At 42.8% G+C, this 11,726-nt stretch overlaps 1 protein-coding gene across 1 annotated transcript; it reads right to left on the minus strand.

Annotated features, from left to right (window-relative positions):
* Window positions 1-942: 942 nt before the first annotated feature.
* Window positions 943-11,149, minus strand: NUP43 (nucleoporin 43kDa). The gene is made up of 8 exons (XM_014950514.1): window positions 11,006-11,149; window positions 10,127-10,249; window positions 9,807-9,884; window positions 8,739-8,916; window positions 5,557-5,692; window positions 4,365-4,516; window positions 3,337-3,459; window positions 943-2,044 (listed from the first exon to the last, which is right to left on the minus strand). Exons 1-8 carry the CDS (start codon window positions 11,123-11,125, stop codon window positions 1,830-1,832), a joined length of 1,125 nt encoding a protein of 374 aa, XP_014806000.1. The 5' UTR covers window positions 11,126-11,149; the 3' UTR covers window positions 943-1,829.
* Window positions 11,150-11,726: the final 577 nt, after the last annotated feature.

An 11,726-nucleotide genomic window follows, 5' to 3' on the forward strand; every position in this document is an offset into this window, starting at 1 on the left:
CGGCGGCGATGACGACGACGACCGCCGCGGCCCTCCGCGATTGCCGGCAGCGGCTCCTCAGTCCCTCCGCCAGCGCCCGCCGCCGCCGCCAGGGGCCTCTCAGTTAGGCGCCGCCATTTTGTCGGTGTCTCCGCCGCGGAGGGCTTCCCGGATATGGGCAGCTCCCGGCCTGCCTTGCGCGCACGGCGCTCCCCCCCGCCGCCCCGACCCGGATGGAGCTCGGGCTGCCGGGCCCGGGCCCTGCCCCGGGGGATGAGGGGAGCTCGGCCGGGCCAGGCCCCTGCCCCGGGGGATCGGGGAGCTCGGCCGGGCCCAGGCCCCTGCCCCGGGCTGCTGGCCTGAAGGGGGGAACCACAAAAACCAGGCGCCTTTCCCTTCCGTGGCCTATTTGATGGATAAATATCAATAGATTTCTCATGGGGAAAGGAGTTTTGCCGAGTCTCCGTGACCCCAGGAGCTGTTATTGACCCAGGTGTGTAAGTTCCCAGGAAAAAAAAATTAAAAATTCCATTATTGCTCAGAGATGGATCTTGACCCACTGTGTCTTTTCTAGCAGAGAGCTGCATTTCAAACAAATTGGGAAGCAAAATTTGGGGAGCTCCTACATTGCAGTTGGGAGGGAGGAGAGCCCCGTCCCATCCTGCCACCATCCACCTCCTCCAGCCCTACACATGGCCAGTTCACACCAGGTACAATGGTCTTACCACAGCACACCAAGAAGGCTTTTTTGCCAACGTGGGAGTAAACTGCATTCTAAAGTGGATTTGATATAAAATGTCATGTAAAAACCTTATCACTTAAATCTGCTGCTGCCCAAATCCAGGGGTTTCCCTCCACCCTTCAGGTTGCATCCCCAGGATCAGACCAAATAACTTCAAGTTATTTGCCTTCCTGCAAAGATGAGTACATCTATTCAAACTAATGTAGTAAGTCAGACCAGTCTTCTTGTGCAAAACTTTTTATTAAAAAGAGAAAGGGTTCTCTGCAATGAAAGGTAGATACAACACTAATAATGAAATTTAACCATTTCCAAGATTGCAACAGGCCAGATGCAAAATTTTGATTGTGACAGGCTATGTCTCAAGTTTAGAAAGTTATTCTCACACCCAAAAACACAGCCAACGCATCTGTCAATTATGACATCTTAACTATAAAAACCACCTTTCTGTTGAGCGTTACCGAGTCTTAACATGCAGTGTTGATGATGAAGCTGTAAATAATCCAAAATAATGTTACTAAAATGCTAAGATTCCTGGAGAACCTTTCACATTTTACAGCTTAGCAGTTTTCTGTTCCAATTCTCATGAATTAAAATAAAAAGTTATGTTCCCCTAAATATATAAAAACAATTTGGCTTAAAAAAAAAAAAAAAAAACCTCTCTCTTAGGTGACATAAAAAGCATTTCAAAGAACCCCACAGTTTGGCCTTGGAATTAATACTTGAAAAATACCTTTGGGGATGAGGAAATAAAAATCAGGGGTTTGCTTTCTCTTCCCTTTGCACGTGAGTGTATATGGACATCAGTTTTACCTTGCCCTAGTGGCTGCCTTCCTGCTTACCAAAACCAAACCGGTACCGAGGAAGCAGCAAGAGCAAGCTTACATGTAAGTTTGTTCAGCTACCCATCCCGGAGCATCAATAATGACATTAATAACAAGTGACAGCTGTCAGAACCTGCGGCACCTTACATTTCTTCTGCAGTACCAGCAGCAAGCTGTAGGCTTCTCCCCCGCATGCTGATAACAGATTAAAGTCATTAAAGTCATTAATCTGACATTTCCCAGTAGTTCAGGGCGCTCAGTACTTCAAAGGGATACCGGAGTGGGTTTCATGCAAAAAGTTGTCTGTTCACGTAAATAGCCTCTGCGTCAGTACCATATACTAGGCATGGTCCTAAAACATCTAAACTATTGACAGACAAAGTCTGATTTGGAATTAAATTGGTGATTTCCATGCGGTCTTTGGTAGGATCGTTGCTTAGCCAGGCACTTACTACAGACTGGTTAATGGTATTGTGGGGAAAATAGGTTGTACTTCTTCCTCCTGAAAGAAGGAGAGGGGAAAGAAGGAAGAGAGGGAATTAAGTTCTAATTTAGTTTATATATTCTCAGATTTTGGAGAAACATGGTAGGTATGGGACACACATAATGGGAATATCATTTTACATTTAAGTCAGTTTTCAGATTAGTTAACAGATGTTGTCGTCTCTTTGGTAAACAAAGGAAAAAAATAGCTTAAAAAAAATAATCAAGTACTTGAAATGATTACAGAAACCTGCTACCAGCTCTGTCCTCAGTTAAGACAAATGGGTCAGTACAGCTGTGAACACATCTTGCTGAACAAACAGCCTATCTACAAGTTTTTCTAAGCCTAACTGTCTACAAGTTTTTCTAGGCAGAGACTAAAGTAAGGACAGAAGAACAAAAGTCTGTTTATACGGTGTCTTGCTACATTTGGGGCATCAGCTTTGCCTAAGTAATACTTACTCCCTACCATCCCTTCTCCCTACTTACTCTGCAGTAAGGGATATACCTGGATTTTTGGATTATTTTTTTTTTTCCATGTAACACTTCACATTCAAAGTGAAGTCTCAGTTTGAGAACCATCATTCAGCATAAAATTAACAAGTGGCTGAAATGGTCCCAAAGGTTTTATGTACCGGAAAACAGAGTGAACTTGAATCTGTTGTCCTGGTGTTTCCTTACACAGAACCAAGCTTTGAATGGCAGCTCTGAGGCCAAAGGCAGCAGATGGCATCTGAAAGTTTCCCCATTATTTACAGTCTGAAGTGACAAGCAATTAAACGGTCTTTGAGACTAGAATGTGAAAAATGAGTGTTCATATTAAGTCAGTATCGTATCTTTAATTAAAATTCTGCTACGATATAAAGAGACCTAATTTCATTCATTGAAAGTTCCAATTATGACCTTGACTAGTAAATTCATAATTCCACTATCTTACTAAGGTATAAATTATTTTGGTACTATAACATTTTGTTTATCTCCCTTAGAGACTCAAATAGTAATGTGTCATTTAGGCTGCCTCCACGTCTTTTCTATATACAGCTGATTTTTAAGTGAACACGATCTTTGAAATACTAGATGTGCCCTTTCACCCTCTGGACAGAGTACAGAAAATTAAAAAACCCATAAAACAGACCACAAGAAACTCACACAACTGTTAACCTCCTAAGTAGTTTTCCTGAAATGCCTATCAGGGCTTTCTTCCTAAGCAAAGAAACCAGCTTTTTATTTTCTGTATTAGGATTGTGTTATTAATTGGGTCATGTGAGAAGCTTAATTATGTTGCCAACTGACAAATTCAAACATCCTTACCTTGATGAAGAAAAGACGGTTTTTCAGATACATCTGTGGAAGTATCCCAGTGCCAAAGAGATCCATCTTCAGAACATGTAAACAAGTGATCGGGGTTGGAGGGATGGAAGTGAACTTCCCACACTGGAAGCATCAAACCAAAACCAGATAAAAACACTTCAGAACAAGTATCAAGTACTTCGCTGAGTGCACTTCAGCAGTATGATGTGGACGTGCACTTACAAGAACCCAGGTCCCAACCAAAACCTTCCGTTCTTAAGTATATGAGTGTAGGAGACCCAAAACCCCACCCTTAGTTATTTACTGTAGTTTTCCCTCCTCTGGGAGAGAAGAGAGATTATTTTGTTGCATTTTCAATATTGTGAAAATTGTTAAAGGTTAAAATTTTATCAGAATTCAGGCATTCCTTCCCAGCAGAGACATTATTTTGTCTAAATACCACAGCTGTGGAAAAGACATTTAAGTCAGTAAAACTTAACATTTCAAAAAATATTTTTACTCCTTAAATATAATTGTGGCATCAAGTCAAGAAATTTTCAGCACAAAATGAATTGCCATCTTGTTCATACAAAGTTACCAGGAAAGTGAGCCGTTTCAGCTTTGTGGAGTCACCAAATAGATCTGTATTATCTTCATTTTCTCCCCTTTCCTCATGTTTTCAATTTTGTTAGTAACCACATTCTGGCCTTACTATACCTGTGCACACCACAGCATCAATTTGTATGACTATATTCCCACCCTTCTAGAAACATAGTCTGATTAAACACATCTAATGGCTTATTAAAGAACTGCTTACTAAGTCTAGCTTTAGTTTATATAGAGTTGGCTGTTATGTAAGAACAGTCTCATATACAGAGAAGGAACAAACTGAAGCCAACTGAGTGAAAACACATTAAGTACCAACTATGCAATTGTTTTCTATCTTAGTTACACCACCTATTTTAATATTTTTCTTTTTTTTTTTTGCAGAAATTAGAAACTTTTCTAAAAGGCCACCTTCTTCTCCCCGCTCCATTCCAGATACTTACTTTCTGCTTCATGAGCGTTCAGCAGGGACACTGGAACGGTGCCCTGCCTGATGTCCCATATACTCAGCATCCCATCCTGGCCCCCCGTGGCCACGATGTACTGCTGGTTGGGGTGCCTGTCCACACAGTGCAGTGGAACTCGGCCACCTGTCCTGCAAAGGAGACATGAAAAAAAAAAAGAGAAAAACAACCCAACCCAAACATGAATTCTATATTCAGCTTCTATTTTCTCCTTAATCGCTAGGAGTGTTGACAAAGAAGGTAACGGTACTGACTGCAGCTTCAGCTCCTGTCGTGTCTGGTCACTACAAATGAAAAAATAAAACAAAAAACAACCCAAACATGAATTCTATATTCAGCTTCTATTTTCTCCTTAATCGCTAGGAGTGTTGACAAAGAAGGTAACGGTACTGACTGCAGCTTCAGCTCCTGTCGTGTCTGGTCACTACAGGCTGAAGCCACCCAACATCTACTGGAAATGAGAGGTGTGGCAGTAACGTGAAGCTGCAGTTGGATGAGCATCAGATTCTGTGCTCTATGGTATACGGGCATCTACACAGTACCCAACAGCTTTACAGCAGTGAGACAACGATAATACTCTAAATATACCTATAATAATAATAAGGTAACCCTGAAATTCATGTTATAATTACAGTTTCTATACTTACTAAGAATTACAAAGTGAGACCAGACACTACGAAAACCAGGTACTTCAACCACAAACTATGAACAGCAATGGGAATTACTCCACAGCCAACAACAGAACCTGAATCTACCTCAGTTTGTTCTCTCACAATACCATATAAGGCACAAAATTACCATTCAAAAGCCACAAAAATTATATTAGGCCTGTTGTGATAAATAGATGTGAAGTATATTTAATTAGGGAAAGTGAAAGAGATCTGGGTGGAAGGTTAGTCTTTTTTTTAAAATTTATTTAAAAGAGAGCAAGCATACAGGTGCAATACTGTCCTTCAAGACTTAAATCATAGAACAGAGCACCTAAACACAACGCTTGGCCACAACAGTAATCCAGCCATTAAGCAGAGTCTGCTTTCAATTATTTTAATACCACAGAAGTTAAAAGCCTTCTAAAAAAATAATCAATTTATCATGCCATTGTCAAGAAGGTATCAGGAAAGATAGCACATGCTTCTCAGTAAACATGCCAAAAAAAAAAAAAAGGTCTTACAACGAAAATATTTGAGATGGCTCATTTTTCTGCTGTCTGAAGTCCCATATTTTCAACTGTCCAATTGAATTTACTGTCAAGATCTCAGTTGTGCGAAGGTAAGTCACTGCGTGGAGCGTACTGCTGTCTGCATTGTCTGCACGAGAGAGATGAGGAAAGCATTCAGGTAAGCCTATAGAATGCCAGTCTCTGTTTAATTACAAAAAACCAAACTCTTTTTAGAAAATAGAACACAGCTACTTAAACATGGTTACAACCTCTCTGCATTTTCAGAGGGAGACAGAACAGTGACGTGAAATTTTAAGTGCTACAAGGGTACCCTGTGAAAAAGGAGCCCTTGCTTCCTATATCAAAGATATAGGGACAAATCTGTAAGAAGCTATATTTAATTCGGCTGCTTACAGAACTACCTATTGATCTATAAGATTTCTTTTTATAGTTCCGAAGAGGAGTCAATTTAGTCAGGTCCATGGTTTATGAGTTTTCTTTATAGGCACTGCCTCTACTGACGCAAGGCAAGCTACGGAGCTTCTCATAATGCAGTTCTTGTGAACACAAGGAACAGTAACTCCAGCTGAGAGCATTAAGCAGTTGTACACAGAAGCACTTAATTCACCAACTGTCCTTAGACCTCTTCCAAGAGCTATCAACGTGACATCCATCCCTGTCCCTAAAGCCAAACCAGAATTATGCTTTTGCTTGTTAATCTTAGTAGCTAAATGACAAAGCTCTTTTTTCAGCTCCTTTTCTCCAGTGCTTCTTTTGGTCAGAATAATTTACAGTGTCAAACATTTCACAGCATGGAGGAGAAACCTTTGAGGCTGCAGGAGAGAACAACATAGACACCGTACACTTACGTTTTGATTCTGATACTAGATATAAACTTTTTATCTTGATTATGACGGGGTAACATTGTTAAGTCTACTTTCACCTCAAGTGTTTTAATATTCTTTGTGTAAGTCCATACTGAAAATACAGGTGATTTTTTTCCTGCATAAGATGCAAACCTTTTTTGTTATTGAGGCAGACAAGTTACACCAATGCCTGGTGACAGATATTTGAATGAGTTTTCTTTTCTGCCTACTATTTAAATGAAAGCTGAGGGGAAGGAAAAAACTCCACAACCAAAACCCCTTTGAAAAACATGTTAGATTACTGAACACTGAAGTGTTCACTGAAGGTGTAAAATTTTGTGACAGAATAACAGTAAGTGATTTAGCAATGACACATCTTTTGGCTCTAAAAGATTTTTACATCTTCTCTAACCTTAGGGATTTTTTTTCCCCCTACCACAACTGACTATAAAGATACAAACTTTGTATATTAGCCTTAAATATTTCATAAGGCACAAGAGTTCTATCTTCATGTTAAACCATGTTGAGGATTCAGCTCACTGCCTGGGAAATGTCAAGGTGTCATTGAACTGGGAACCAGTACAAAGCATTGCTCACACTATAGAACTCCATCCTGAAGAACCTGAAAGCATCTTCCAAGATGTTCTCTCCCCTTCTCCAGCTTCTACCGTAGAATAAGCCCTAGTTAATGAGTTCATGCTAGTCCCTTCCACAACTCCAGGTAAGCTTCACTTACCAGGTCACAGGCGTGATTGACTTATTAATGGACCATTCCTATTTTAACATTTCCCTTCCAAAAGGAAATTTCTCAATTAATTCACATTCAATTTCTTAAATGCTTATGCACCAGCAAATGTCAGTGCAGTCTTACAGCAGCATAACACTGGCTGATGCTACCACTACAAAGCAAGTATTTTTACATAGTACTATCAAGGGAGCACTAAGAAAACTAACAACTCGCATCCTGCACATTATTAAATCTGTGTGTAAGCATCTGAGCAATTGCCCAGAGGAAAATACAGATTTTTTTTTGGTGGACATCTGCTCCCTGTGAGTCAGCAAAACATTCTCTTTACCAAATTTAAATACAGATATTAACACAGAGTATTCTGGTACAAGTAAAAATTGTACAAGTAAAAATTTTACAATAAAATAATCCTTTTAAACTAGTTAACTGTGATTCTGTGATTCTGGCCCCTCAAAGTGGAAGTGACTGTGTTTTGGGGGCACATGCTAATAAAATTTGCCTCATGCCCTGCTACCCAACTTTTTTTTTTTTGAGGCATAGAAAGGTTTCCTACTTGAATTCTAAAGGAGCATCTCATGCCCTGCTGGCACAGAAAGGTTTCCTACATGAATTCTCAAGGAGCTTCAGTAAAGGACAGTATGCAATTAATAGGATTTATCTGGTGTGTGTACATACAGCCGTGCACACATAAGTATCCCCTCTAGAAATCCCAGAGTACTTCCTTCCTTAATTGGCTTATCACTGTGCAAATTCCTTCATCTGTTACAGGCAAGACTTTGCTTGAGGAGAAACACGGGTGCTGTGTCAAACTGAAGTTTCCAGGAGAAAGTCACAGTTTAATGCCACTATAAAACATGGTGTTACTGTCCTTTAAATTATTTCCACTTTTAAGTTTCATTTTCAACAGATGCTACAAACTTGTATTCGCTTTTCTCTTTCCATGAGACTAGCATGAGCTAGAGAATAACCAGATTTTGACACCTTTCACAAACATCCTACTCTATCACATGATCTATTAGTCTAGGAAATGTGGAGCTTTTTCACTAAGGGAGAAATGATCATTGTAAGCCATGATATCTGGCAGAATAGGGTACAAGCAGCAGGTTCTGGTTCTTGGTGTTCCTTTAGACACAGAACTACACATTTCTGAATATGGACACTACGAGGGTTAATCTTAATACAAACAGCGAATTGAAATGACGGTTTCATTGACCTCCAGTTATGAAGAACTTGGGACACAATACTTCTTGAAATTCAACCATATTTCTTGTATGCTGTCATAGCATTTAACAGTTCTAGATGAAACAGAAGCCTAAAGGGAATATTAAGCTTGAAACTTCTTCATCAGTTAAAAGACTAACTTGCAAATACCTGAGTTAATATAGAAATGCACCTGAAACACAATTCAGGTATCTAAAGCGTGGAGGAATATAGGAATAATCCAGAACAAACACATTCAACTTGGAATATTTAATTCAATTCTCAACTGACTTTTTTTTTTTTTGTGGTTATCATGTGAGAAGCTAAAAACCAAAAAAACTACTCCAAACTAAAATAACTTGAACAGTTAACTGGCATACCTATAGTTCTTACTGCATCCTTTTGGTCAACTCTGAAGAGATTAATTCTACCATCTTCTCCCACAGTGACAATTTCTGGTTTGTTGCAGATGACTCCAGTACATGCTGCTCCACTGCAAGATGTGTCTTGATCCACATGATAATGGGCTTTCTCCCACCGATGGTTGGCAGATAAAGTCTAAATAGTAACAGGACATGAAATTCTGCTATTAAATAATGATCCTGACAGACCAAAGCTTCCAGAAACCAAAAACAAGCTCCAAGAACACCACACTACCTCACAGCAGTAAGAATATTCTATACAAATAAGAATCAGAGATCTAAATCTTCCTCAAATCTTAAGCACACAACCCTTCGATGAAACATTGATTATTTCTTCTCTGAGCCAGTTTTTTCACATGAGCAAAAAATCAGAAAGAACACACTCTATTTACGAACTGTGAATTGTCTTTCACTAGTGTTATCTCTTCAGTCTTTCCACAGGACAAGGGAAAAGAGCTGAGACCCTTATGAAGTACATGGTCAGATTTAGATTCTGATTGCTAGGTATTTAGCTTATTTCAGGTACTGTATCAAACTGATATCAGATATTAGCCTTTACTGTGTCATTGTGAATATATAAAGAAGTCATTACATGTTTATTTTCAGTGATTTATAATCAAAGACTTCAGAGTTTGCGTATCTTCGCTCATATGACACTTCTGAGAAGAAATTCAACGCGAGTCATTTAGTTCAAAAATGCAAAAACTCTATTAAGGCAGGCACAAGTCCATAAATATCCACTCTCCCAAAACAATGTAAACTCTTAAAGTATGTTTTCAGTGAATGGACTATTTGGCTACAGATATATGCTAGCAGAGGCCCCAGTCTGTCTGTCTTTAGAGTCTCATTTATGTCCTATGTGTGCAAAATGCTTTTTTCTTTGCTTGTATGTATAAAGTCAATGTTTTTTCTAACAGACTTCAAAAACAGTCATTTTGGTCTTGCTCTGGTAGTTTTGAGAAGTCTTATGCTAAGATCAAAGTGACCTGTGTTACACAGAATAGCAGCTTAAAGCAAGTTACGTACCTGGTTATTTTGATGATGACGGAATACAGTTACAGTTCCTGTTGATGAAGCCACCACAATTCTCTCTTGATCCAAAAACTAAAGAGACATAATAAGCACGCTATTAGTTGATGACAGTACCATTCTGATTTTAGAATAACCTAAATTATTGGTAAGTATAGTAAAAACAAAGAAGCAAAAAAACCCAGCAAACCCACAAACTGATATGGGTTTGTTTTGCCCTTCGTCCTAAGAATTTTTTTTGGTCAATCTCAGCATTTTGACAGCTCACTATCACTAAATTTCTCTTAATACAAATCTTTGCAGCACAGCTATTTTACCTGCATGTCCATAACATCACCGTTGTGCCTGATGTCACACAGCAGCTGAGGCTCTCCTTGATATTCACCATTGAGGCCCGCATTTCCAAGGTCTCCAACGGACCAAACGGAGATCCTGTTATCCTGTATGGGAATGACACCACCAGTTTTACTCGGAAACGCTTTTCAAAGTATCTAAGAAGAAGCTAGCACTGATCATAGAATGGTTAGAGGTGGAAGGGGCCTTGAAGATCATTGAGTTCCAACCCCCTGCCACAGGAAGGGACACTTCCCACCAGACCAGGTTGCTCAAAGCCCCATCCAGCCTGGTCTTGAACACTTCCAGGGATGGGGCACCCACAACTTCTCTGGGCAACCTGTTCCAGTACCTCACCACCATCACAGGAAAGAATTTCTTTCTGGTATCCAATCTAAATCTCCCCTCTTCCAATTTAAAACCGTCACCCCTTGTCCTGTCACTACACTCCCTGACAAAGAGTCCCCCTCCGGCTCTCCTGTAGGCTCCCTTCAGATGTTGGTAGGCTGCTGCGAGGTCTCCCCGGAGCCCTCTCTTCTCCAGGCCGAACCACCCCAGCTCTCTCAGTCACCACCTTCTTGCTACAGCCCCGGAAAGCAACAGGCTGCCGGCTCCGCTCCGCACCGCTCCGGGGGAAGCCGCAGCCACCGGACGGAGCGGGGGATGCGGGATAACCCTGCCCAGCCGCCCTCCACAGGGAGCAAAGCACAGCGAAGCGACGGCCGGGACGGGCAGCCCTCACGGCGGGCTCCGGCCCCGCTCTCCACAGGCCGAGCTGAGGGGGCGGAGGGCGCCGCCGCCGGTCCCGCGCCTCAAGGGGAAGGACGCGCCGCGCCTCCCTCCGAGCCGGCCCTCCCGCTAACCTCGTTGTCCCAGGAGCCGGTGGCGAAGAGGTCGGGGGGCTGGAGGGCGGCGGCGGGCAGGGGCCGCCAGCGGGTCTTGCTGATCTTCTGCGAGACGAACTTGGCGCACACCTCCTCCATGGCCGCCCCCGCCGCGCGCCCGCTCCCGCCCGCCCCGCGCCGCGCCCGCTGATTGGCTGCGGAGCGACGGCGAGCGCGGAGGGACAAGGTTGGGGCGCGGAGGGGAGCGGGGGCGCGCCCGGGCAGGCCGGGGCCGGGCATGGCGGGGAGCGGAGCGGAAAGGAGCAGGGGGGTGTCCTGCCCGGCACCGCCCTATGTAGCAGCCGCACGGCACCAGCTGCCGGCGCTTACCGGCAGTCCCCGAGCGTTCGGTCACCGGTAAGGCCGCGGGGGGCCGCAAGGCGGGGGCTTCCCGGCCCGGTGTTGCGGGTTCGGGCCTCGCCGTCACGGAGGTCAAGGCGCTCCACCGGCGTGATTTGCAGAATGGGGTGCGGGAGAGGAAGAAATAAAGACAGAAGTGGGTTCGCCGGTGTCCGTACCGGCCCGCTTAGCCTGGCCGCCGCCCCCCCGGAGCGCTAGGTGTCTGTGCCCCCGCTGCCAGGCCGCCCGTTTCCCGTTTTCTCAAAATCAATGACTTTAACGGCAACTGATCCTCTCTGGTATAGATTTGCTTTTAAATACCTGCGAGGGATACTCTCCTCCCTCCGTCAGATTCCTGCCC

Source organism: Calidris pugnax, unplaced genomic scaffold, assembly GCF_001431845.1.
Source record: "Calidris pugnax isolate Ruff unplaced genomic scaffold, ASM143184v1 scaffold24, whole genome shotgun sequence".
Lineage (NCBI taxonomy): Eukaryota > Metazoa > Chordata > Aves > Charadriiformes > Scolopacidae > Calidris > Calidris pugnax.

Excerpts from the sequence above, each read along its gene's own strand:
- NUP43 (XM_014950514.1), bottom strand. The coding sequence starts at position 11,125 with ATGGAGGAGGTGTGCGCCAAGTTCGTCTCGCAGAAGATCAGCAAGACC. Across the intron at positions 5,693-8,738 it reads GGATGCAGTAAGAACTATAG|ACAATGCAGACAGCAGTACG; the intron begins GTATGCCAGTTA and ends TCTCTCGTGCAG. Across the intron at positions 2,045-3,336 it reads ACCGTCTTTTCTTCATCAAG|GAGGAAGAAGTACAACCTAT; the intron begins GTAAGGATGTTT and ends TCCTTCTTTCAG.